Raw genomic sequence first — 27,670 nt, forward strand, 5'->3', positions numbered from 1 at the left:
GGCGGGAAGCGAACGCGCGCTCCCTCCCGTTACCCTCCGCCTGCGGGGAGGGCGGGGAAGGCGGGAGGCGCGCGCTCGCGTGCTGCGTGCTCGCGTACGTCGCTGGGGTTCGGCTGCGTCCGTCCCGCCGCTCGCCCGTTGCCGCCGCCGCCGTCGCCGCGCTCTCGCTTCGCCGGCCGCCGCCTAAGGGGGGCTGGGGCCGGGCCAAGCCGCCGCTGCTGTTGCCGGGATGCCGCGGGTGTACATCGGCCGCCTGAGCTACCAGGCCCGGGAGCGCGATGTGGAGCGCTTCTTTAAGGGCTACGGGAAGATCCTGGAGGTGGATCTGAAGAACGGGTGAGGAGGGCAGAAGAGGGGTCGGCCGGGTGGGGACAGGGCCCCAGCGGTGGTGGGGAAGCCGCGGGGACGGGAGAGGGACGCCTGCTCGGCGCAGAGCTGCTACCGGCCTGCTCCGGCTCCGCCATAGTCGCGGCGCCTCGGGGGCGCGGGTAGGCCCTGGTTCCCACTGCGCCTGCGCGGGTGGGGGTGGTGGAGGGATAATGGGAGCGATGGTGAGGATCTGAGTGGGACGGAGAGAAGGAAAACCCGAGTGGGGTTGGGGCTTCGGGCGGGAGGGTACGGCTCCAGGGCGCCAGGGAGGCCTGGGTTTTTCCTTCCCGGGCCCCCGCAGTGGGGCCTGGTTCGTCTCCGGCTAGAGACCGACCTTTCCCGCTCTCAGGGCTGCTGGAAATAAACAGGATTTCCTGCTCCCTTTTCACCTCTTGCCCAGTCTAATGGATCAGACAGTCACCACGCATCTTTCCCAAGGCCAGGAGCTCCGGAGGGAGGCCCTTTTTTTGACTTGCATGTGTCACACTTTTTTGGGCGGGAGACTCGGGTCTGAGTGAGTAGTCTAGTGACAGTTTGGAAAGTATCGTCTTGCCGCGCTGAAAGCCTTGGCCGTTCCCTCTACAAGGGTAATTTAAAGTCTTGATTCGTTATCTTTCAAACTTCGTACAGAGTTTCCATGCTGTGGTTTCCGTTCTACAACTTGCCAAAAAATTGCTTTGTCGTTGAAGAATTTGTTAGAGAATCGTAGCCACCCTGGCTAGTATCTGCGGCAATTAGTTAATGAGACGGAGATTCACAGCTCGAAATTGCTATCTTACTGCCTCCCCGGGTTTGGTCTGTTACTTGTATTCCTGATGTACTTTAGCAAAGCAGGGCCAGCAGGGGCTATTTCGGGGAAAAGAGATGAGTCCGGCTTGCAGAAGATACTCAACGGGGAAATCTATGAGAACCAGGAAACGTTAGGTAGGACTTGAAAGACATAGATATAAAAATTAAAAGGAGTAGGGGGAACATTTTAGGGTACTAAACCTTGAGTGTTGGAGGAAATCTTGGCTTATTTGGAAAAAAAAAAAAAGATGAAAGACATTTGCAACAGGTCTGATACGGCTACAGGTTTCTCTCCATTGTAATACTAGCAACTAACACTGGAGAAGTTAGGAAAAATACCTAAGTGTAAGTTGCACATTTGAGACAAATTGGTAGCTTCCATGTACTCACATTGTTGATTGGGTTTAAAAGTTACTTCAAAGTGATTGTTAGGAAGAATCACCTTCTTACTAAGGAAAATGTCCTCTATAAAAGTGTTTATTATGGGGCGCCTGGCTGGCTCAGTCGGTGGAGCATGCAACTCTTGATATCTGGGTTGTAATTGTAAGTTCAAGCCCCAAGTTGGGTGTAGAGATTAGTTAAAAAAAACTAAAATCTTTTTTTTAAAAAAGGTGTTTATGAATACTGATTTAGAGTAAAAGGGTTAGGAAATTGCTCATTTGGTACAACAGAGCTTTCTGTTCTTAAGGAATTTACTCGACAAAGTGGGTTATTTTTGTTGTTGCTGTGATACATATACGAAAGATGAAGTGAAAACTCCCAATTTTCTTCAGAGGCCAACTAAGTTGTCAGAGTACATTTTGTGGGGAAAGCGTGGTTTTTGAAGTCAGACAGGCTTGGGTGAAATCCTAGCTTCACCACTTATTATCTGTGGGCAGGTTACTTCTGTGACTAAATTTTCTCGTCTGCAAGGAAAAGGAACATTAGAGATAATAATTGTAAAGTGTTTGGCTCATAGCTGTAAATGGTAGCTGAAATCAAATGGTTTTGACTGATCATTAGGAGACAGCTTTAGTGTTTGATAACATGAAGCGTATTTGGTGAGGTCTGTTTTCTAAAGTTACTCAAGTGATAGCAGGAAATGATTTTGATGTTAATGATAAGGTGGTTAATGGAACAAATACGTTGATAACCCACCACCAAGATGCCTGCTACTGTGCTAAATGGATTGGAAAGAAAGAAAAATAGTTCTGCTCTTGAGTGAATTAAGTGTTGACAGTTACAACATGTACACTTAGAGTTAAGAAATGCTTGCTCTCACTTTAAACTCAAGTAAAACTTGGTTTGTTTGAAGAGATTTGTTTGAAATGGGCTTTGAAGAGTGAATTGAGTGGGGTTTGAAATAAAGTGTCTGGGAATAATGTATGTCATAACCGGTGATGAGGTGGTCCAATAAGGAACACTTTTGAGAAATAATGAGCAATCAAGCTTGGATTAAGTCTCATGAGAGATTTGGAAATTGAACGACAGGAACCAAAACATCAACTATGAGATTTTACAGTGAGCATCCAAAATCATGGCTAGGAATTGAAAGGCTCTGTAAGGAATAATTGAGCAATCTGGGAAATGGTGAGAAAGGAAAGATCGTTGCAGAACCCTACATACCTGAGTCTTTGAGTCTGGGGAACTATTCTCTTAGCAGATCTGCTAAATCATGGTATGTGTGAAATCTGTGATTGAAACTGAAGGTTGAAATGAGGAATGGGAAGTCATTTCAGGGATTCAAAGGCAGGTGAGACGATTAAACTGGCACACCTGGCAGCATTCAGTAATCGCTGCAGAGAAAAGTGACTGCTGAGCAAAAGACCAATGGTGTAGATGGATTTCAAGCAAGAATTGACTGGACTAGATTGCAGAAGTGCAGAGTCTGAAAGGAAGGAGGAGGTACAAAAGGAAAAGAAAAGAAATTTAGCAACATGTAAGCTTATGGCCCTGGACACTAAGAATAGTAGGTCTCCTTGAGAAGCATTTTTTTTTTTTTTTTTTTTAAGATTTTACTTATTTATTTGACAGAGCAAGAGAGGGAACATAAGCAGGGGGAGCATACCTGGCCTGTAATTATTAGTAATCAGAACACTAAAGCAGATTTTGGATGGATAGGATTTTGATGAATTGCTGAAGAGTTTCACACTTGTAGAAGTGAGATACATCAGTAGACAGTAGATATGTTCAGAATTAAATAGGCATAAAGTTCTGGTATAATTGGAAGTTGACCAAATGAGGAAGTAGGTAAGCTCTCCAAAGGAGATTTAGTGTCCAGGAGAGGATTTTATGGATCCTCTTGGGATTTCAAAAAGTGTGTATGCAGTAGTTCATTGCCTGCCATTTTAGTATTCCAGGGGACCCTAATCTAGACTGCCTTTATTTTAGAGAATTCTTAAAAGAGTGGTTCAGTTGGGACCACAACATGATGTAGATCTCCCAGGACCCTATAGGCCACTCCAGGTGGTAGGTGTAGGGTCTCCTGCATTCATACTTGCCACACTAACCCCAGCAAGAGCCACTATGGGACCAGGGGTCAAGGAAACAGCAGCATTAGCAGTACCCGTCTGTAGCCTTCCAACTCTGCTAACTTTTGCTGCCTTTGATTATTTGTGAATTCTGTGGGCTGTCTTTTTTATTAATAAATCATGTGAAGTATAGAAGATTTTTATTTATTTATTTTAAAGATTTTATTTATTTGACAGAGAGAGACACAGCGAGAGAGGGAACACAAGCAGGGGGAGTGGGAGAGGGAGAAGCAGGCTTCCCCCGGAGCAGGGAGCCAGATGCGGGGCTCGATCCCAGGACCCTGGGATCATGACCTGAGCCGAAGGCAGACGCTTAACAACTGAGCCACCCAGGCACCCCAGTAGAAGAAGGTTTTAAATACGGTAGTTTCTCTTGCCACAAAATCTTGTGGTTACAGTCATAGGTCTTTATATTTTAATTTTTCCATATCTTAGTTAATAAATTTTATTTATCATACCCTAAGATTATTATACTTGCCTAGGAGCTGGACTCCAAATCATTGAGGTTATTTTGTTTTGTTTATTTTTAAGTTGGCTAAAGACATGAATTAAAACTCTCCAGAGAAACTTGGCTATATATTTCACACCTGTGCTTCATATTACAGTGAAATTGTGAATACCCAGAATTTTCAGGGGGTGTTCTTGTCTGTTTGATTGGATTTACACAACTTTTTAAGTATTAGCAGGAAGTTTTTATTTTCACCCTCCTTGAAAATCCCTTCAAGTAGAAGGTACCTTAATTTTTTTTAACATGCTAATACTCTTTCAGTGAGTCAAAATTACTGGTTTTGTCCCCGATCACTGTAGAGCATTGTTAGATTTTAGACACTGAGATGAAAACCTGCCAACCCCAGACCCTACACAGGGATTCTCTCTGGTCCTTGATAGGGGCTTGTTTTGTTTAGTTTCTTGTCTTTTCATTTTAAAGGGGCAATAATGGAAATATAATTAGTTTAATGTTCCAGGTTATTGGTTTCTGGTTAATTGAACTGTGGGAGATTATCTTCACCCACCACCGAAAGCGATAAATGCTTTATCATTTTTATGATAATGGTACAATTAATGAGTGCCAGGAATGACAAAAGGCAAACCCACTCTCCCTTTAAAAAGACTCCACCTTTTTGTCCACAGGCAGTTCTGCCCGCAGAAATAATGGCACATTTGAACCCTTGCGGTCCAAAGCTTTGAATCTTTCTATTAAGTAAGGCATTTGGTTCTGGAGTCATTTTATGATTATCTAAGAAGAGATTAAAACAGTTTTGTTTAAAGGAGCACTTGAACAACATTGTTTATACATAGTTAAAATTAAAGACCCATTTTTAATTCCTATAGTGTTTCAAAATAGCATGTCTTTATTTCTTACTGTAAAATTTTTACATTTTACATAAATATGTATTTATGGACAAAAAATAATCAAAGATGACACTGCATTTTGAGACTGTCTTTTTTTCATACACGCATGCTTTTCTTATGCCTCCCCATCCTTTCTGCAGACTTAGGGTCATACTGTACATCCTGTTTGTTTCTACCTAACAGCTTGATTCTTTACCTTTGTCATTAAGTGTTCTCTGACAACTTGATTCTTAAAGGTTCATAGTATTCCCACATATCAGTGTTATTTATTGTACATAATTAAAACCATGTTGCAAGACATTTAGGTTGTCTTTGGTTTTTTGCTAATTTATGCTTTCATAGCACTGAGGTAAATATCCTTTATGTAAATCTTGGAGTAGATTCCTGGGTGGACCTTTGGAGTCAAAGTATATACACATCTTTAAGGCTTTTGCTACCTATTGGTTTCCATTACTCTCTAGACAGAGTATTTATATTTTCACCTGTTGTGTTTAAGAGTTCGTATTTTTCTGAACTCTGAACTAGCCTTCATTATAATTTTTTTAATATTATGATTTTTAATGAGAATGTTTAAAATTGCATATGAGGAAGTTTTCTTGCACCCATTAAGGCTCATTCTTTAGCCTACCAGGCATAACAGATTCAAGAACTTTTTTTAAAAAGAACTTTTTGACTGATTAGAAAATAAATATGAAATCTCTTAACATAAGGTCCTTTTTTAAAGATGTTATTTATTTATTTGAGATAGAGAGTGACCACAGAGAGTGCGTGAGCACTGGCGGGAGGGGGGGTGGCAAAGGGAGAGAGAGAGAAGCAGACCCCCTGCTGAGCCAGGAGCCCATCCTGGGATCATGACCTGAGCCGAAGGCAGACGTTTAACCAACTGAACCACCCAGGCGCCCCTAACATAAGGTCTTTTTTTTTTTTTTTTAAGATTTTATTTATTTATCTGACAGACACAGCGAGAGAGGGAACACAATCGGGAGTGGGAGAGGGAGAAGCAGGCTTCCTGCAGAGCAGGGATTCCAGTGCAGGGCTCGATCCCAGGACCCTGGGATCATGACCCGAGCCGAAGGCAGACGCTTAACGACTGAGCCACCCAGGCGCCCCATAACATAAGGTCTTGATGTGCAATTTTATGTCCCACTTTTTCTACCTAATTTATCTTGTGTATTTTTTCTGTTACATAAAGATCTTACATACATCATTTTAACGGCTGCAGAAAATTCATTGTACGGCTGAATCATGATTTACCCAACCATTTCTCTTAGGTCATCTCTGAATTCTGGTTGTTAAAATAACGCTGTGATGGGTATCACATGCATAAAACTTTGTATTTTTATCATTCCTTAAGACAGATTCTGTGGAGTAAAATTCACGTGTCACAGCAGGAAAGAACGTTTTCAAGGCACTCAGTGCATATAATGCCAAGTAACTTTGAGAAAAGCTGTGTCCCAGAGCCACTTGTACCTGCGGTGTGTGGCACCTGTCATGGCTGCCTCACCGGCATCAGGCGTACGTGTCATTTCAGATCTTTGCTAATTTCACAGGTGCAAGTGGTCTTATGTGTCTTAACCAAGACTTTTTCTTAAATGAGTAAAAAATAATGAGACATAGGGCTATGGATTTAGTAGCATTCTTTATTAGTAGTAGAACCATTACAAATGTGACCAAGTTGGTTTTTGTACTGCAATCTCTTGAAGTCAGCCTATAACCAAAATTTAAATGTTACTTTTCTTTTTCCTGAGATGGGTAATTTTTAAGTTTCTGTAATCTTGAAAAATCAGTGCCAAGAGACAACACCGTGCTGCAATTTTGACCAAATGTTGCTAGCATAAATTCCCTGGCTTGAGACTTCCACTCTGTGGTTCTGTAATAAACATTGTCTGTAATTATTCAGCCAAGTCATTTTAAACCCCTGTTCCTCAGTTCAATCTCTTGCACCTCCCTTCCTCATTGAGGAGCATATGAATAAAAGGGCCATGTGAAATATTTGTCCCTTTTAAATGGTAAGCATAGGATGAAGACTAGATAAAATATGATACGGGTTCCCGATATTTTTCTGGATGCTTCCAAGTAACTTAGAAAATTGTACTTTGAGCTTCTCTAAGAAAGATGTTCCTAGTATGTAAAAGAATACGATTGGGGGTGGTCTTTATAAATTTGTAAGCTAACACTGGAATTTCAGAACTCTAAAAAACATTAACAGCATGCACTTGTGTAATTTATTTTTCAACTGCATACACCAGAGCGCTTTACTAACAAGTGTTGTTGTCTCTAGTTTGGACTGATGGGGAAACTGAGGCATTGGGTCAATTAAGTGCCTGGCTGAAGGTTACAGAATGAGTTACTGACAACTCTGGAAGCTGAAGCGCTTTCTTATTCCCATACCAGATACAGCAGGAGCAGTGGCAGTCAAAGCCTCTCATGCTCTTTCCTTCCAGATGGTTCAGTCCTGTTGCTCTGGCACTTGCCTCCAAGGATGAGAAGGTAGTTAGGTCCCACAGCCTGTTCGGTCTTTAGTCTCTCTACAGAGTCTTCAACAAGCTAAAAAGTTACTGCCAACAATGAGACAGGTGGTAGTTTTTGTGACACTGGCCCTACACAGAAACTCTAGTGAAACTCTCAGGCTGTTCTTGGAAGAGCTGTAAGATGGTGTCAGCTTGGTCCTGGCTGACTGGGGTAGGATTTGTGCGAGCAGATGCAGTTAAGTGATCTCTGTCGCGTTATTGCTAGGGCTGTCTGGTCTTGGAATAACCTGAAGGCGAAGGATCAGGCTGTGCTCTGGATTTGCATGCCCCTATTTTGAGGAAATGCCCTCCGTGACCTTCCCTGCGTGTTGAGATGCAAGTCTGGAGGTCCCAGAACTGCAAATGATACCTGAAGAAGCACCCAAAGGACGCTTGTAATCCTTCTATCAAGTCCCCCAGCCACGTCGTTAGGCCTGGATGCCAGAATGGGGGGCATTCATAAACAGAGACCTCCAAGACCTAGAGAAAGTGGGGAGACCAAAGGAGGAGAGGAGGGAGGTCTGAATCCTGCCTTCGGGAATGGAAGAGGTGAGCAGGAGGCTCAGGCACAGGAGTCAGGAACCGCAGACCTGAAGCACTGACTTTGAGAAACTTGTTTCGTGTGGATGACAAGAAGCTGTTGATCCGTTAATGTTAAAAGAATTTGAAAATGTTAAAATACTAAATGAATTAAATGACTGATTTCAAGGGAAGGGCATCCCCTAAGAAATAGCATAGGAAGTGGCATCTTTAACCGAAAAGGAAAAGAAACTGACTGCAACGCAGGGACTGTGGAATGGTTATGAGGGATATGGGAACAGCCAAGATGGTCCCAGAGGTATAACTTCTGAGAGGCTTTAACACCTGTTACCCACTCATAGTGCCATTTTAGAGGTAAGTATAAACTGGTTTTGTTTGTGGCTTTTGTGTGGAATCAAGTGGTGCTGTCCGCTGAGTGTAAACTTTTATTTCACTTAGGTATGAGTAACAGATACAGTATTCCTATCTTACATCCCAAGAGTTTTTTGTTTTTTTTGTTTTTTTTTCTAAATTGGTAATATGACGTTTATCTCTGGAGGGTTTTTTTTTAATATATATACATATATTTTTAAATCTGTGATTGTCTTCATGAACTGTAGTGTGTCATCAGGGAATAGTTGACCCCTTTTCTTGTGGGATCTCTTCATTTACTCTTAGTGTTGATAAGTGTCACAAAATGGAAAGGCACACAGGTGTGATTGCCCCTTACCCCCTTTGAAGAAAGCAGCCATGTTGAGTTTAAAATGTCAGTGAAACACATTTTGTTGTGATGGGGGTTATGGTTGTAATGGTGATCCACAAATTATTCAGAAGTATGTTGCTTTCTGGGATAGTCCCATTTTATAGGGTGGAAATATGGTGGTAGCTTAATGAAAGCGAAATCGCTTAGCAACCTTAGGTTCATTTTGAAACAGTTCTGGATAGTTGAAAGGAATTGGCAGATAGACCTGTAGAGTGGTTACAAAGTAAGACTAAATTTGAACTTGATACAGATTCCTCTCTACCTCCTGCTATTTTGGAGGAATTTTGTTTTATTGCTTAGTACTTAGGGTACGATTGTTTCTGTTATATTTTCTTCACCCCAGTATGTGAGCATTCCTTTAGAGATGGGCTGGCATTCCCTTAATGATGTTACTTTTCTCTGTTTTCCTAGACTGATGCTAAAGTTTTGATGAACTATAAAATTTGGTAATTTTGATAGGTTTGGTTCCACAAGTAACTTAGAGAATACGTGTTCACAACTTGTATCAGTACCTATCAGGTGCAGAAGTGGTATTTCTCACCATTTAGTATTTGTCATAAGATGCTAATATTCACGTGGGCATTTCTCTTCCACAGCACATAATTTGATAAAACTGATTTTCCGTGCTTCTAGAGCTTGCATTTCTCAAACTGTGTCTGCTCTTTGGACCACATCTTTCCGTTACTGTATGGGAGGCAGTAGCTCATGATAGTGAGTGTTGACTTTGGGCTAGAAAGGACTCCAGGTGTTGGGTAGCCTTGGCAAGTTCCTTCCCTGCCCTGAGTCTTAGTGTCTTCATCAGTGAGCTAACAGTAAACCTCAGAGTTGTGAAAATTATTACAAAGGAATTTGAAGAAGGAAAGAATTCTGGTGGGCTGGAGTAGTCATGTTAATAGTAGTTCAGAATTAAACAAAATTAAATCAGATCTTAGATGCCTATCATCTGCAAAGTACTTTCCTGGTTGCTGCTATAATCCTGGTGTAGTTGGAAGTCTGTAAACCTTATAGTATTCTTTGATTTCTGGTCCATTTTTTTTCCATACCATTCATGCTTCTATTTTTTGGTCCCAGTCACCATTCCTTACAAAACTAATTAAATGCATTCTTAAATACATAATTTTGTCAATATCCATTCACATCTACCACCTCTAGGCCTGACTCTCCGTCATCTCTATGCTGGTCTAATTTTTGCTGAGCCTTAAAACCAAAGACAGATTCCAGGGGTTGTTGTGGGACCTCCAGAATGGGGATTGCACAGAATAATCTTATTTTTCCTCTATTCTTCTAGTCTGTTATGTTCTGAACCCACACATGTTTTCGGAAGGACCAGATGGCTGACACTGGCTAATGGGAACCAAAAGACGAGTGAAAGTAACCTGGTTGTCACATACCCCAAGCTTAGAGGTGCCTCACCTTGCCCCAAGATCAGTTTCTTTTTCTCTCTGGAGACTTTAACCCACTTAACCAAAACCTTGAATACAACCTGGCTTATCTGAAGTTAGATTATCAAGTCAAGCAGCAGCATTTGTTAAATGAAAGGGTTGTACTCAGGACTGTGCGAGAGAAGAAGTATCTGCCTTTACAAAGGCAGTGTAACCTGGTAGTTTAGAACTTGAGTCTGGAGTCAGATGGATCTGGATTCAGATCCAGCCACACCACTTATGAGCTCCTTCGCAGTGAACAGTAGCTTAGTCTCTCCAAGCCTCAGTCTTCTCATTTGTGAGATGGGAATAATCATAATAATAGTACATTCTTCACATACAATATGAGGAATGAATGGAATATTATGGATAAATTATTTACTGTGTGCCAGGCACTACACTAAATATTAGTCTTTGTTATTAAAGAGCACATAATCAAATGAGAGGATCAGCACAAAGAAAAAAGAGCAAGGCCTTGAAAGGCCATAGAAACATTGTCACGTAAAACATAAAATGGAATAGAAGTGCCAAAGCTAAAGAAAGTGCTCAGATGATTAGTCAGGCAAGTGTGTGAGACTTCATAAAAGAGAGAATTCTCAAGTCTATGGAAGAAGATTGTTTTGCTTCGCCTTGTGTAATCAAGGCACTCGGGTTTGGAGAATGATGGAAACAAATTTCTTTAGGAGTCATCCTAGACCTCTGAGCAAAAGAATAATCTAGGAGCTGGCTTTCCCTGCTGTACCCAAAGAGACAAGTTGCCTAAGTTAAGAGTAGCCATATCCTGGAACTAAGGAAGCCCATCAGACAGGCAGAAGACGGCCTTGGGGGGCCCGGCAGATGAGAGAACTAGGGCCAGGGCCGAACGGGCAGCCAGAGAGGACTCGTCAGGGGTGATGCCGAGTGCTGGGAGGAGACTAGTGCTCAGGGGCTCCAGGAGAGAGACCTCATGAGGTAGGTTTTCTTCTTTGAAGGTGGGGAAAGATCAAGTGCAGACTGAGCTGTGGCCAGCGCTTACAGACCAGGAGTCCACACTAGCTCTACTCAGAGAGCTCTTGGTGCGCGGGAGCTGCCAGTTTGCCGACGGGAACAGAGCCCCAGGCTGGGCACTGGTGAGCCCTGAAGCCGCCCCCCAGCTCTGCCACTCGGGGAGCACGGGTAAGTCATCCGCCTTCTCCAGGCCGCCCTGATGGCCAGAATGCCCAGAGCAGCCTCCTTCCTGTCTCAGGATAGGAAAGGGCCGCAGGAACCTACTTCATGGGGTAGGAGCTCCTAGCTGCGGGTCGTGAACAGCCCTCTGTGACCGGAAAAGTCAAACTGCAGCCATGGTCAGTGGCCCAGAGCGGTGAGTGTGACGCTGGCTGATTCTGCTTTGAGGGCCTGACCACTGCTTCCCTGGAATGTTGCAGGCCTCTGGAATTGGAGCAGTGGCCGTTCTCACTTGCAGGCTTTTCTCTGAGTTGGCCTCACCTGAGCAGTAGAGAACAGTCGCAGAAGTGTCTTTCTGCACTTTTCCAAGCATTTTATGCAGACAGCGAGGATTACTGCTGTTATTACTATCCTGTCAACATGTCCTAACTTTTTTCACCTCATAGGACCAAGTTGACTGAAGCGTAGGACCAACACTGAGTACTTTGAAAGAGCTGTTTGATTCCTGTTCACTGAATGCCATTTCTTTCAGGGTAGATTTAAGGGCTCTGCCCTTAAAGAACAGTGCTATTGACCCTAGTTTGAGGGTTCAAGCCACCCCATGGGTTAACTTCAACAGATGAAAATTTTTCCTTGGCTACAGCAACATCCCTAATCCTGACCAGCCATGGAGAGGTTCGGTTCTTACAAGGAAAATGAGTGAATGTGGGAATGGCTCACCACATTGGGAAAACAAAACTCACATCCTGCTGATGGTTGGCTGAGGACTGTCATGTCCACATACAAAGAAAAGCATGTGGCACAGTTGTAGGACAAAGGTGAGCAGAGATCTACTGTGAAAAGGGGCACATTTTTCTTATAGAGAGAACAACCAAGGCATGCCCCTCGGTAAGCAGTGTTGGTGGGTGATGGCAGGCACACGCATGGAGGCTTGCTTTCCCTTGCTCCTCATGTCCACTCCCCCTCAGTTAGCCAGCGCTAAGCACCCCCTTAGTCCTGCCCTGCCCGGTTAGCTTGGTCAGCATACCTCCAGAGCAAGTCCTGCTGCTCATTTTTCAGAAGGGACTTTTCTCCAATCTCCCTATCAGTGAAGATGTCTGGAAGACAGAGATGACCCTAAGTCGTTCTGAAAGAGGCGGGGTAGGCGGCACATCCTCTTCAGCGGGCCATGCAGAGTGGTATTTGGGACCATCGAGAGATTATTAGGATCAGGGAAAGCCCCTTCAGCAACAACACAGGTTCAGATGATAATTCTTGGGTGAAAATGTATGATTAACATTTCTAAAAATGGAAGTCTTAGAGTAGTTTTAAAAGCATGTCATTCCATTTCCAGCATTTCCGAGTTCTGACTGATAGCCTGAGCAGTAGGGCACCTGTTGAACGAGGGCCACCAGAGCTGGCCGTGCTGGGAGCCTGCACTAAAGTGTAGAGCAGCGCACACAACTCAGTGTGGCTTCGTTCATGCTGTCCACAAACCTGTCCATACCTGCTAAGAATCACAGTCCCCCTTTTTTAGGGAGAAAATGACAGGCACTCCCTGTTTTGGTTTGTTTGGTTTTTTTTTTGCTAAATCTGTCAGGATAAAATGTGACCCAGAGGAAAAGAGTTAGGGAAAAGGCCATAGCAGAGGAATGGTGAAGAAATAAGTTTTTCTTTTAATTAAAAAATGGTGTGCATTTAATAGGCCATGCTTTTTGTTCTTCCACATAGGCATGGGTGGGGGGTGAAAGACGTGACATCTGGGAAGAAAGCAGGAAAAAGCACATGGGAAGGTTTTTGTTTTATTTTTACTAAGCCCTGCCATGGAGGGATTTTTAAATTTGTCTTAGATTCATTCTCCTGAATTCCTTCATCTTCTTTCGTCTCATACTGGAATTACTGAAAGATGGTGGGTTTTCACAGTAGAAGAGGAGGGGTGTCTGCAGCTGGAAAGAAATCTGTTAGGTTGTGTTTGTGAGGCTTACAGTTACGCCAGAGATTTGTATGCATCAATATACACATGTCAGTAGCATACAATGTGTATGCGTGCATGTGTGTATTTTATATCCCTCCTTATTTTGACAACGAGTTCAGAAGGAGAGTACTTTTTGGGAGATTAGTTTCATGTCATTTGCTGCAAAACACAAAGGGATGTTAAAATCAGTGTAGAAAGATCCTCTGATATTAGTTACCAGGGAGAGTTTTATTTTCTTAAAGGCACTAAATTTAATTGAGACAGTTTTAAAATTTAAAATTAAAATTGGGACCCATACAATAGTTTTAAAAGGAACTTGAGATGATAAAAATTAAATTTATCCCTGTCCATCTGTCACTGTGGTATCCCTCTGATGCTACCAGATTAGTTGAAATTCTCCCATTTTAACATTACCTATCATACTTTTGACATTAGGAGAAACCTTAAGGATATGTAGTATAGCTTCTTTATTTCACGGATAAACTAAGACCTAGGAAAATAAAATGATTTAAATCTGCTTGTCAGAGTTGATTGATAGCACAACCAGGACTAGAACCCAGGCCAGTTCTTGCTGCTCCAGGCTGAATAGTTACGAGTTTGCCTTCTGGAGTCCTACCATGGGTTCTGAAGGCCAGCTCTGCTGTTTTATCAGGCAGGTTACTTAAAGCTCTGTGTCTCTGTTTCCTCATCTGTAAAATGGCAATAGTAGTACCTGGCTCTTGGGTATTGTGAATATAAGATAACATTGTCTAGTGTATGGAGATTACTTCATAAATGCTAAGTAACACTTTATTGTTACTATGTAGTCTTCCTGCCTTATTTGGGGAACCCACTCACTGCTTAGTGAATGAAACAAAGTCATTCTTTAAGTGAAGCCGATCAGAATAAACAGTAAGGTGGTGGAAGCAACCACACTGATCTGGTCTTTACTTAGCTCTCAGAACAGGAGTCCCTATCAGGTGTGGTTTGTGATGCAAGAGGATATTTGGTTTAATCTTCCAAACCCACCCAGCATGTCCGTGCCAAGAGAAGTGACAGTCAAGATGCCTGATTTAATCCTTGGACTGGACTTTGACATAAAAACTTCCCAAAGAGGGGGGCCTGGCTGGCTCGGTCAGTAGAGCACACCACTCTTGATCTCAGGGTCACGAGTTCGAGCTCCAGGATGGGCATAGAGTTTTTTAAAAAATAATAATAATAATTAAAATGAAATTTCCTAAATAGAGTTTGTGGCCTTTCACAGAGTAGCCAGATTTTTTCTGTAAAATAAATTTGATCTCAGGGTAGCTATTTTAATAAGTGACTTGGATATCCCAGACATGTGTCTACTAAGTGACCCACTTAGAAGTCAGTATTAGAATTTACTTACTAGAAATTTTAGAAGTAAATACTAAGGACTGACTGTAAGGACTATTTTCCTCTAATAACACAGATTGGTCCCTACAACTCAGGGAAGAATTTTATTGGCAAGGTATGCCTTGCTTCACCCTCAGCTGCAGAGAAAGATTAGTCTGAGCATTAGTTGTTTTTGTTTCTGTTTTTTAAATATGTCTCCATTTAACAGATTGTCATTACTTTCCTTCCAAGGTCAGAATAGGTTCTGCATGAAAGCCTTGGAACACAGTGAGCATGCACAGGGGGATCTTTGAGTCTGGGAGGATGCATTACCACATGGGTCTGACAAACATCACCTGTTAGTAACAGAAGTTGGGCTTTTTAGTTCAGACGATTGGCAGAGCTTAGGGTCTTGTATTCTCTGACCCTCGAATAGTTGTAAACCCTGATTATTTTGAAGAAAACCGTTTGGGTATGTCTGATTTGTTCAGTCTTTGGGAGTCAGTGTTGCCCTTCGGACATCATATTAGATGAGTTCGGGGCAGCGAATGATGCTGAGCCAGCATGCCACTCTTAGAGGGGCACCGGGGCATTTCATCACGCCCGGGGTGAATGTTTTCTCCCATAGCTCGCTCTTGGCATCAGGCATAGGAGGCCAAGAGCAGTGATGCTGTGGGCAAAGCAGACCTGTGACCAGTCTTGACAACTAAATTAAGGAAGTACTTTTGGGGCAGGGGAGTATTTTATGATCAAGAAATAAACCTAAGTAGAAAGATTTGATTTTTTTTTAATTTGCTTTTTTATTTAGTTTTGTCTCTCAAAATGATAGTACAGCTTTCCTGCTATCCCACTCTACTTAGGAAAGGAAAAGGCAGCTGCAATATATTATCAATGATAGATTCTCAGTGACTGTAAAGCACTTTTTAACATAGTAAGTCAATATTGGGAGAGGCTTTACTTGCTTTGTCAAATATGACATGTTCAGAATCACTCTGCTTACTGCACAGCAATTCCAGCCTTCTGGAAGTATCAAACCATGTTTTAGGCTTCATAGCCCCCAAATTGAGCCGGGTGACTTCTGAATTGTGTTACTGCAAAACGTTTCCCATTGAACAACTGAATGTGTCTGTGTTCCATTTTTTTTAATGGAGTTGAGATTCGGTGACTTGAAGTTTGAATGCCACTCATAGACATTTCAGTGTGTAAAGAACCCTCCAAAGTTGTCAGCCATTCACTGTCACCTCTGGAGAGGCTGGTTGGAAAGGAACTCTTCAGTAAAGGGAAAATCCCGCAATTCCGAGTTTCTCTCACTTAACATGTTGCTGAATGCAGCATTACATGCTAAGGAAACTGGAATAATGTCGGTCAGGCTGGATGAACTCCTGGCAAGCCTTGTAACCTGTTTTTAGTTCCAGTCCGTTTAGACGCAGCAGAACACTGGTCAGTGTTTGCCTGTGTACGCAGCTTTGTTAAAGACATTGCTTGTGACTTTCCTTTGTGATTAGATATGATCATTAAGATGGTTTTGGTTTTTAAATATAGGCAGTGGTCACAAAGCTAGACTTCACAGCTGTGTTGTTAGACCAAACTGAAAGTTTATTGATAACATAGTTTATAGGGTGTTTGTTTAACCTTACTTATGAATACCTTACACATTTTGCTGTTCAGTTTTGTTAAGTTGTGTTCTTTAACAGGCATGAATAGGATTCAGGGGGGAGGGAGCTTTCTTTCAGATATGTGAAAAACCAGCAAACCTCTTTGTTGGGAAAGTCCTAGCAGTGCTGTATAAAGAAGTTTGCACAGTCATATATAGGTTTTAGAAAATTCCAGCTTACCTAAAACCTCCTGGAAATGAATTTGCAAAATCATGAGGAACTGAATAGATCTGATTTTTTTTTTCTCACTGATAACTCTAGAACAGTTAATTCATTTGTGATTATTTAGGTAGAAGAACAGGAACTTTAAAAAATTTTTTTTCCTTTCACTGAGATTTGAGGTACTGTGAGTTTTTTACTTGGTATGTTATTCCAAACATGACTTAACAGTTAAGATGCAGTGCCTGGATGTAGGTCTAGTTGTTCTTGAAGCTTTCATTTGGGGCTAAAGCTAAAAAAAAAAAAAAAGAGTTTTTATGTGACTTAAAAGGGCAAATACTCAATGTTATAGAGTCACATATTTTGATCCTTCATACCAAGCATCCCTCTGGAGGTCTCTGCAGCTGCCACCAACTACTTGGGGAACAAAAGAAATGATCTCTGTGTATTTAGCCAGCCTCCTACTAGAAAGACAGGAGTCTACCTTGAGAAGTCTCCCTATCCTCTTGCGGTGCCTGTTGGCACAAAGCAAGTGGTTTCAGCCAAAGGGAAGAGAAAGGCGATCCTTAGTTTGCAAAACCCACCTAACCTTTGCTAAGCATGACCCTCATTGCTTTCTCTTTAATGGTAGTGAAGCTGGATGTCAAAATGGTGCCAACCAGGATTTTGTTTGCTCTCTTCTAGATATGGGTTTGTGGAGTTTGATGATCTGCGTGATGCAGATGATGCTGTTTATGAACTAAATGGCAAAGACCTTTGTGGTGAGCGAGTAATTGTTGAGCATGCCCGCGGCCCACGTCGAGATGGCAGTTACGGTTCTGGACGCAGTAAGCATTTAAAAGGGCATTTGTATCAATGCCATACATGCCTTTGTTGTTAAATGTTAATTTTTTAAGTAATTAATTAATTAATGTTACACTGAAATGTATTGCTATTTAAGCTATTTGTTTTATAAATTATGTATCTTTTTAAATGTAAAATTGCAAATAAACATCTTTGATACTGTTTAATTTTAATTAATGACATAAAGTTCTTGTTTTAATACTTTATAAATATGTTTAATGATGTGTGTTTGTGTTGTTTTTTTTCTCTGTAATGCAATTGTTTAACATAGATTTAACAAAGACCTCAATGTTTTAATTAAAAGAATCCTTTGAGGCTAAGATGACTGCCTGTTCCATTTGCTGACCTTGGGTTACCTTTCCATGCGTGGCTCTTTGAACCATTGTGGCCCTTGGCTGACCAAAACAGGAAGCCATGTGACGACCGCAACCTTTCCCCATTAGACCTGGGTGGTGAGGATCCCAAGGGTTAGACACAGATGAGATTAAACTGAAATAGGTGCCTGAAAATCTTTTTTTCGTATAAAATATTCACAAAAACTTTAATCACTGTGAGTAACACCAGTAACTGATGTAGTAATTTGGTTACTTATTTCTAAATTGTTAAATTGTTAATAGTTTTAATTTATGCATGTTAATTTTAAATATAATATTAATGAATATATATACTTACCATTTTGTAAATTAAATTAAATTTCATGTTTAGTTGATTGCTTTTTTTAAAAAATCTAGTTTAGAATTAAGGGGTGGGGATTGAACTAAAATATCTGTGCTGTGGGGGTGGGGTAAGTGGTACACTTAAGGGGAATATGTGCTGTGTCACTTTTTCCTTTTCCTCCACTGAAGTAATGTTATCTGTTTGAACCTTCCAAAGGTGGATATGGTTATAGAAGAAGTGGCCGCGATAAATATGGCCCTCCCACCCGTACAGAATACAGACTTATTGTGGAGAATTTGTCAAGTCGGTGCAGCTGGCAAGACCTAAAGGTTTGGGCCTCATTAACCTTCTGGGATAAGGTTGGGGAGGAGTTACGCTTGGGAAAGAGATAATTTTATGCCAGCCCACGCGAACACAGAAGGTAATGGTATTACATGTTTGAGGCTTGGAAATTCTGTAAAGGTTCTAGGGGCTCCTGGCGGGCTCAGTCAGAACATGTGACTCTTGATCTCGAGGTTGTAGGTTCAAGCCCCATGTTGGGTGTAGAGATTGCTTAAAAATAAAATCTTCTTGAAAAGTAAAAATAAAAATTTTAAAAGCTTCCATAGGAGTACAAAAGACATCAGAATCTCACTATTACTGTACATTTGGGGCCCATCACTCTAAAGACAACCTATGTTAAATTTTCCACTGTGTAGAGGGTGTTGTAGAGAGAGATGCCCTTGTAGTTTCTCACCAACAAAAGGAAAAGTTGTAACCCCCAGTGTTTCCTGCTGACATTAGCTGTAATATGTACGTTTGTGTCCGTTTCCATTGTAGCTCCTCATCGCTGAAAATGACTGTCTGACTCATGTTCTTTCATAAGGTTTTGTTGTTGTTGTTGTTGTTGTTGTTCCATGGAATATTCATCCTGAAAGAGTTTTAAGGTCAAAGATTAAGGTCCAGTTGCTGTGTTGACCATCCAGTGCACTGATCCCAGCTTATTCTTTGACAACTGTTTTTAAGCTCAGTAGGGAAGAAAGGCTTGAGCAGTGTCTTAACCTGGATGGTAGAAGGATAGAAGAAAAGGATAGTCACACTTTCCACTCTCACTTCTCCAGTCCATCATTAAACAAGTCCTCTCTAGCATAACGAGTGAATATATTTAGGTTCAGCAAAAAGTAGTTAGGGATCTTATATTCATGTGGTTTTAACTCATCGATGAAAAGCAATTTTACATCCTTTTCCCCCCTTTTTAAATTTGCTCCCAACAGTCTTCAAATAACAAATATGAGATCCAGAAAAGGTTCACACATTTGTCTTAGCACAAGAGGCAGGAGTAGGACCTGAGCTGGCGATTCTTCCAGCATTCGGTGCTGCTGTCAGCAGTAGAGGAGGCCCTCCTGGAGTGTCTGCCAGCAGGCCTGTGCTCACTGCAGCAATGGCTCCAGCGTTCTGAGAGTTAAGGGTTAAATGTTTTGGGTAGAAACTGGGAAAGGCTTTCAGACTTTTTGTTAAAATGAAGTTTAGCCAATGTCTTCAGTTGATTTTATACTTCTGTACCTTTGGTAGTTTCACTCTCTGGAAAGGAGAGTAATAGAGCAGATTTCCTTGTAAGTCAAAGCAGACTTAAGAACAGGGTTCTGGAGCCCACGTCTCTCCGTGAATCCCAGCTTTGCCACCTATCAGTTATTTTACTTTACCTAGTTACTTTCCTCTTGTGCCTCATATTTTTCAACTATAAAAATGGGATTAATACTCATTTGTACTCAGAGTTATTGTGAGAATTGAATGCAATTCAGTGTAAAAAGCCCAGGAACAGTTCCTGGCACAATAAATGCTAGCTGTTAATCGAGGAAATGCAGAAGTAAATTTAAAGGCTATTGTTTATTTTTAAAATGTATAAATATGTAACACCCAATGATGTTGGTGTTGAGATGAAATTTATATAGTAGTCTACACCTCCAGGGGCATTGAGAATTGGTAGTTTGACCCCATCAGGTGGAGTAGGTAATATTAATTCAGATTCTGAAGTCTGTATATTCTACTTTCCTGTTCTGCAAAATGGGGGAAATAATTGTATCTATCTCATGTTAGGACTTTAATTAAATCATGCCTGTCCATACAATAAACCTTTAATAGTTAGCTGCTGTAATTTGTAATTTGGAAGTGTGTAAGTATAAAACAAAAGTAGTGACATTCTTCAAGCCCTTTTACTAGAGTTATCATACATCTCAACCTATCCAAGACAGTCCCAGTCTTGGCATAACTTAATAGCATCTTCATTCAGTCTCAGAGGTGTCCAAATTTGGGTGATAAATTATATGGACGCGCTGTTTTTTACCCAGAACTCCCACTCCCGCAGATAATTCAGTTGAAGGAATTTTCGGCAAAGATGTTCCCTTGCTGGATTATGAATAATAGCGAGAGACTTTATATAACCTGAAATTCCCAACAATTGGGAAATCCCCAGAAATAGTACTGGGCACACTAATTGTGAAGATTGTATGTTAAGACATGTAAACATTTTATGATGTAATGAGCAAAGAAGGTGTTGAATGGCATGTGTTCGGAGGAAAGTAGTAACAAAAATAAACTGCTGTTGAGTTTATGCATTCCACAAATGTTTATTAAGTATATACTACATACAAAGAAATATGGGGAAATTAGCTATAAAGCCTTAAGTTTTAAATTTATCTAAATGTCATGGTCTTTTCAAATACTAAACTGATCTCTCATCTGTACATCACTTTTTTTTTTTTTAGGATTTATTTTAGAGAGAGCAGGGGGAGGGGCACAGGGAAGGGGGGAGAGAGAATCTCAAGCAGCCTCCCCACTGAGTGTGGAGCCTGACGTGAGGCTTGATCTCATGACCCTGACATCATGACCTGAGCCAAAATCAAGAGTCAGATGCTTAACTGACTGAGGTACCCAGGCACCCCTTTATTTTTTTAAGTTTTTGTTTCTTTATTATTAATCTCTACACCCCACGTGGGGCTCAAACTCACGACCCCAACCAAGGTCAAGAGCCAGTGCTCTTCCAACGGAGCCAGCCAGGCGCCCCTTGTACATCACTTTAGTATTATCCAGCACATTAGTTGTATTCTCCCACTTGATTATATTAACTCCCCAAAGAGAATGAGTAGTGAAGGGATGTGGGTTGTCATTGAACCTCTGAAGCCAGAACTTGACAGTACTGTTTTGTTGCTTTTCTGTCTTTGTTTTGAAGAAATGATATAACAGTAATTTCATTTTTTTTGTTTAAGTTTTATTTATTTAAGTAATCTCTACACCCAGCGTGGGGCTCAAACTCATGACCCTGAGATCAAGAGTCACATGTTCTTCAGCCTGAGCCAGCCAGGCGCCCCTACCAGCAATTTTAAGTAAAACTGAGGTGCTGATCTCGTAATCCCTTTATGGATTTTTTTATACGACCCTAGATAGTTGTTAATATTTATACATGTTTTTAAACAAGGATTTATAATGAAATGTAAAAGACCTAACTTTTACATTTACTCATATGGTAATATGAACATCTAATGCTGCTTATAAACAAAAAACTTCCCACTATAAAATTTAGAAAATGAGAGTTAAAAATGTTCATATTCACACATAACTATTTAAAGGAATAAATATTTGTTGTCTCTACCACTCACCTGATGCTTTAAAGAACTTTAGTAAATGGTTGGTATGTAGATGGAAATATTTTAAAGAGTGAACTTCATTCTGAAGAAAACCAGTTTTTCTTCCCAAAGGAAAGGGAAAACTTTCGTTATGATAATTGCATTAGACATTTTAGCAAAATGTATCATAACCTATTGAGTGATTTTTCTTTTCTCTTTTTCTTTTCTCTCTTTTTTTTTTTAAGGATTACATGCGTCAGGCAGGAGAAGTGACCTATGCAGATGCTCACAAGGGACGCAAAAATGAAGGGGTGATTGAATTTGTGTCTTATTCTGATATGAAAAGAGCTTTGGAAAAGTTAGATGGAACTGAAGTCAATGGCAGAAAAATCAGATTAGTTGAAGACAAGCCGGGTTCTCGACGACGCCGGTCCTATTCCAGGAGCCGGAGCCACTCAAGGTACCGCTGATGTCTGCATGTCAGTGCTTGCTGTCGGTCCGTTAATGAGTACATAGATGGGTAATCCATTTCCATTCTTCTCTTGAATTCTTAGTACATGGTTCTGTCTGGTTCGGTAACTCCGAACTTTGAACTGAACATTTATTTGTAAAACTCTTGAACTCTTACATCATGAGTACAAATCGAACTTCTTTCTCTGAGGCAGATACCAGTGACCTGTTTTCATATTTTTTCTTTGGTACCCCAGATCATACCCTTATTGGGGACAAACATGGCGAGTAGTCCCTTGGTTTACTTTCCCAAACACCACCTACTCAAGAGTGGAGACTTTCTTATTCAGCAACTGCTCTGCACTAGGCCAGGCACTTGTGAACAAGACAAATACGGTCCGTGCCCTCATGACACTCAGCCTAGTGGAGAAAACAGGCATTGAGCAAATAATGACCATTGTAATAGGTGTGTGGCAAAGGACATGTACACAGCACTAGTTCGGAGAACTGACAGGGGCTTCTCTAAGGACGTGTCATAGACGCTGAGCTCTAAAGGAGAAGCTGGAGATGGCGGGCGGAGAGAGGATTAGTGCCCTTCTCCTTCTCGCAGAGGGCAGCAGGACGAGAGCGGCTTGAGATGATGCAGAGAAGGGCCAGATCCTGCGAGCCACGGGCCAGGGTAAGGATTTAAGAGCAGTGGGAAGTCACTAGAGACTTCTAAGCTTTCCAGGTTTGGCGTTGTTTTTTAATTTTTTTCTTAAGAAAAAATTTCAAATACATAAAGCATTAGAGAAAATAGTTTCGTGAGCCCTGAATTCCCTTAGGCCTGCCCCCCATCCTGCTGTATCACTTGTTATTTTGCCAGTCTTGCCTCCCCACCACTCCCACTGCCTCATTTTAAGGCAAGTCTGGGCATCCTGTCATTCTGTCTGTAACTCTTTCAGTGTGTACATCTAAAATCTAAAATCATGATGCCGTATTACAGCTAGCAAATTTGTATTCGGATTTCCCCAGTTGTCTCAAATATGTATTTTTGCAGTTGGTTTGTTCATATTAGGATCCCAACTAGGTCTGCACATTGCCATTAGATGGCATGTCTCTTAATTCTTTTTTTAGTCACTGGTATGTCCTCCTTTGTCCTTTTTTTATTCTCCATGCATTTAATCTTCACAGTTGCCTGCTTTGAAGATTTTCTCCTAGTGGAGGTTTTTCGGATTGCATCTTGTGATATTTATCATGTTTCTTTATCCTACCTCCCGTATTTCCTGTAAACTCATAGTTAGATCTTGAGGCGTTTAGAGTAAGGCCAGTATTTTAGCAGGTGTACTTCATAAGTAGTACTTTATACTTCCTGTTGCATCACTCGTGTGGTGTCTGGATGTCCCACTGCGAATGATGGGGGAGAGCGCATCAGCGTGTCTGGGGCTGTGAGCCTGAGCCGTGCCTCCTGGAGTTCCGCAGTAGTCCGCCTGGCAGTCTTAGCGTCTGTTGATCCTCCCTCCCTGGAGCCATTCGGTCACTGTTGCCAGGTGATGACTTTCTAACTTCCTCATTCTTTTTGCGTTTAAAGGCTGTAATTCTATCAATGATGATTTCCACTCTTTTGTTGCTCTCAAATACAATTTTTATAGGAAGTGTAAAATAAAAGTTTGACACCTTTATTTACCAAATTTTAGAATTTTAAATGTGACCTAGGGTTCCCCAAAGGTAAGGATGAGGGTGGTGGTTTAAGAGTAATATTTTGAATGAATTCTCAGACGTTGATGTGTATTTAATGTTTCATCCACTGCAGCAAATTTTTTATGCTCAGATTGTTGTCTTTGGTCATTGGGAGCCCTTAAAGTTGGCTCCTGTGTCTTCAGTATCTTGGTTTTGTTTGGTTTTCAGATGAATATGCTTCACTATGTATTTTCTCAAGCTTTTTATTGCGATCATTTTCAAACATCGGATTTGAAAGAATAGTTCATGAACACCCGTGTCCCCTCCTTCTGGCTTCAGTTGTTAGGATTTTGCCATCTTCTGTCTTCCTCTTTCTTTGTATGTGTGTATATTTGTGCATGTACCCTATACATTTACTTTGCTGTAGCATTTTAAGGGAAGTTGAAGACCTGATGCTTCACCCCTAAATACTTCAGCATGTGTCTCCATGAATGAGGATGACCACATTTACATTTTCTTACCTAAGAACCTCAACAGCGATTCCATAAAGTCCTCTTCTCTCCAGGCCATTTTCAGATTTCTCCAGTGGTTCCACAGAGGTCTTCATTTTTTTCCTGACCGAACCCAGTCTAGTCTTGCACTGTAAGAGGTGGTGTTAGGTCTCTTTGGTCTGAAGCAGTCCCCTCTTCCTCCTCCCACCCCCCAACGACATTGACTTTTCTTTTTCTTTCTTTCTTTTTTTTTTAGTAGTATCCCACATTCTGAATTTTCTGTTTCCTCTTGGCATCAGTGAACTTGTACTTTATCCCCTGCTTCCCCTAAACTGGAAGTTAGGTTTAGAGAGGTGTGATGGAGATACAGGTTAAATGTATTTGGCAAAAGTCCTTTCGTAGATGGTGGTACTCGGCAGTCTTTGAACGTTTCCCTCTTTCTGCCCTGATGAGATGTTCTAGGCCCATCTTGTGCATTCCCTGCCCTGATCTTGGAATCCGTTGTTTCCCCAGGAGTCCTGGTTACTGTGGTAGGAAGTAAGCAGAGTTCACAGTCTTGGCCTTTTAAAGATTTTTTTTTTTTAAGAGTTTGGGTGTGTTTTTTTTTTTAAACGGCTGTCTGGTCACAGTGAGTCAGTCGGTAGGCAAAGGGCAGAAGTGTCCAGAAGAAGGCTAGGCTAGTAAGGAGGCTGTTGAGGGGCCCAGACAGATGCTGGTGGCTTGGGCAGGGGCAGGGCAGAATCATTAGTATAGAAGAGGACGAGGGGGAGAGGAGAGAGTCCGGGCTGGCTCTGGTTTCTGGGATGAGGAACCAGGTAAATAACAGTGGCATCGGCGGAAAGAAGGAAGGAGCCCAGCCAGAAGAGTGGGTGCCAGGGAAAGCGGTTCAGGATTGGAGGTGCTGAGTTTCAGGGAAGCCATGCAGGTGGGACGTTTGTGGGTACTGGACCCTTGGATCTGGAACAGTGGGAAGGGTTCTCTTTCACCCTCGAGCCTGGACACAGCCCGTGCCAGACCTATTTTTCGATAAAAAATGCCTTACCGTTCAGCCAGCCTTTTGTCCGCAGGCGTTAGAGAATGCTCTCTCCCCCCCAGGTCTCGTTCTCGAAGCAGACATTCTCGTAAGAGCAGGAGCCGGAGCGGCAGCAGCAAGAGCAGCCACTCGAAGAGCAGATCGCGGTCCAGGTGGGCCTTCCCGGGTGTGAGCAGGGGCGGCCCAGGGCTCTGGGCCGCGCGCGTGTCCCCGTCTTCCCTCCCCCAGGCCCGCCGGCCGGGGCCGCAGTCAGGCTGCGGAGGGCGGTCCTGTGCCGGGGCCGCCCCCCTGCCCCCCTTCCCTCGCGTCGGCTGTCCTGGCGGGCGACCCCGTGCGACACCCCGACACCTGTGTCTCCTCAGGTCAGGCTCCCGTTCCCGCAGCCAGAGCCGCAGCCGCAGCCAGAGCCGCGGGCGCAGCCGGAAGGAGAAGAGCCGGAGCCCCAGCAAGGGTGACAAGAGCCGCAGCCGCAGCCGCAGCGCCGACAAGCGCCGCAGCAAGAGTGACGACCAGGCCGGGGACAAGATCCAGAACAGCGACAGCGCCGGGAAGCCCAAGAGCCGGAGCCCCAGTCGGCACAAGAGCCAGAGCCGGAGCCGGAGCCGGAGTCAGGAGAGGCGCGCGGAGGAGAAGCGGGCGAGCGGGAGCAGGAGCAGGAGCGAGGAGAAGAGCCGCAGCCAGGAGGAGGGGCCGCGCCGCAGCCGCAGCCGCAGCCGCAGTCAGGACAAGCGGAAGGGAAGGAAGAGGAGCCGGGAGGGCAGCCGCAGCCGCAGCCGCAGCCGCAGCCGCAGCCGCAGCAAGAGCGAGAGGAGCAGAAAGCGCAGCGGCAAGCGTGACAGCAAGTCCAGCGGCGGCAGCAAGAAGAAGAAGAAGGAGGACGCCGAGCGCTCGCAGTCCCGGTCGCGGTCCCGCTCAGCGTCCAAGGAGCGGGAGCACGCCAAGGCCGAGGCCGGCCAGAGGGAGGGCCGAGGGGAGAGTGCGGATGCCGGCACCCACCAGGAGACCCGGTCCAGGTCGAGGTCCAATTCCAAGTCCAAACCCAACCCTCCGTCAGAGTCGCGCTCCAGATCAAAGTCCGCTTCAAAAACCCGCTCTCGGTCCAAGTCCAGATCCAGGTCTGCATCCAGATCGCCGTCTCGGTCTAGATCCAGGTCCCACTCGCGGTCCTAACTGGCTACGAGCACAGCTGGAACTCCCCGAGACGTCTTTTGTACATGTTTGGTAGCCGTAGCACAAGTGATCCAAGTAGAACATATGTCACTGCTGTACATTTTTAACTCCCCTAATGGTGTGTCTACAATTGTTCAATCTAAGTGCTTCCTCTCCGTAAAGCCTCCTGGCTCCAGGCCTTCCTGCTCGACTGAAAACAATCTTCTCTTTGAAAACCCCCTTTACTCATGGCCCACAGTAGAATATCCAAACTGCCGCGGCCCTCAGCCTGGCCTTTCCTGCAGGGAGCTCAGTACCTGGACGGCTTTCAGGCTGGAATGCTGACATAGGTAGGTACGGTGAGTTCAGCCATTTTTGCCCTCGAATTGATGCCCTTTGATGTTTGCCATTTAGTGAAAGTGCGAAGTCTTAAGTTTCCTACCACTTTGGTTTCATACTTTTGGACTTAACAAAGTTGTGAATAGCACAGTCGAGGAAAATTGATACCTGCAGTAACCCATAGGAAATAAACTGTAGAGTTCCATATTCTGGTATTGTGATTATATTGTTTTATATTAAAAAAGAAAAGAAAAGAATTTTTTTTAATTTTATTTTTCCCCGTCTTGCAAAGTATAGTGACCCCTGTTTCCATTAAATTTGAATAAAGACTATTTTTGCTTGACAAAATTTCACGGTGTTTGAATCCAAGTTGCATCTCCTGACCTATCTTGGTATTCCTTTTCTTAGCATAAAAAGCTCAGAGTGTCATGTTCCTGGATGTCACCGGTGAGTGGGTAGGGTGCCAGCCTTTATTCCTAAAGGATTTTTCTCACCCAACAGAATAAAGGCAGATTTCTTAGGAATTTACAGTCCTTCCTCTCAAGAAGCTTACCGGCCAAGCTGAGGAGAGAGAAATGGATCAGTTCGGGAACTCAGAGCATCACCAGATGAGTTCTTCTCGAACAGAGAACTTTTTCCTCTGGGCTGTTGCATTTCTTGCCATGAAGCCGAAGTAGCAAACCTCATCACCTTAGGATTTGGACTAACCAAAAGCCAGGAAGAAAAACGATGTTGGATTACCTCTGTTCACTCCTGGCCTGGCTCTAAAGAAAGGACCAGAGGTACGGTGGTTCCAGTCTGGTGTCCACCCCTGAGGGAGGGTTGAGAAGCATCAAGAGCAGGGGGGAAGCTGGAGGGCCTTCGTCACATGCTGTGGCAAGCTTGGGAGGAGAGAAAGTCACTTCACGGACTGCTGCCTAGGAATGTGCTGGGGGCTGTTCCTTGGTTTAAAATAATGTTCTCT

The 27,670-nt window shown here is 42.9% G+C and overlaps 1 protein-coding gene across 1 annotated transcript; it reads left to right on the forward strand.

Annotated features, from left to right (window-relative positions):
- On the forward strand, window positions 1-26,963 carry SRSF4 (serine and arginine rich splicing factor 4). The gene is made up of 6 exons (XM_045898271.3): window positions 1-336; window positions 17,168-17,310; window positions 18,200-18,312; window positions 21,831-22,045; window positions 25,281-25,370; window positions 25,581-26,963. Exons 1-6 carry the CDS (start codon window positions 230-232, stop codon window positions 26,386-26,388), a joined length of 1,476 nt encoding a protein of 491 aa, XP_045754227.2. The 5' UTR covers window positions 1-229; the 3' UTR covers window positions 26,389-26,963.
- Window positions 26,964-27,670: the final 707 nt, after the last annotated feature.

The sequence above is a fragment of the Mirounga angustirostris genome, unplaced genomic scaffold, assembly GCF_029215605.1.
Source record: "Mirounga angustirostris isolate CCGP_5_RB_7025 unplaced genomic scaffold, mMirAng1.0.hap1 SCAF_4, whole genome shotgun sequence".
Lineage (NCBI taxonomy): Eukaryota > Metazoa > Chordata > Mammalia > Carnivora > Phocidae > Mirounga > Mirounga angustirostris.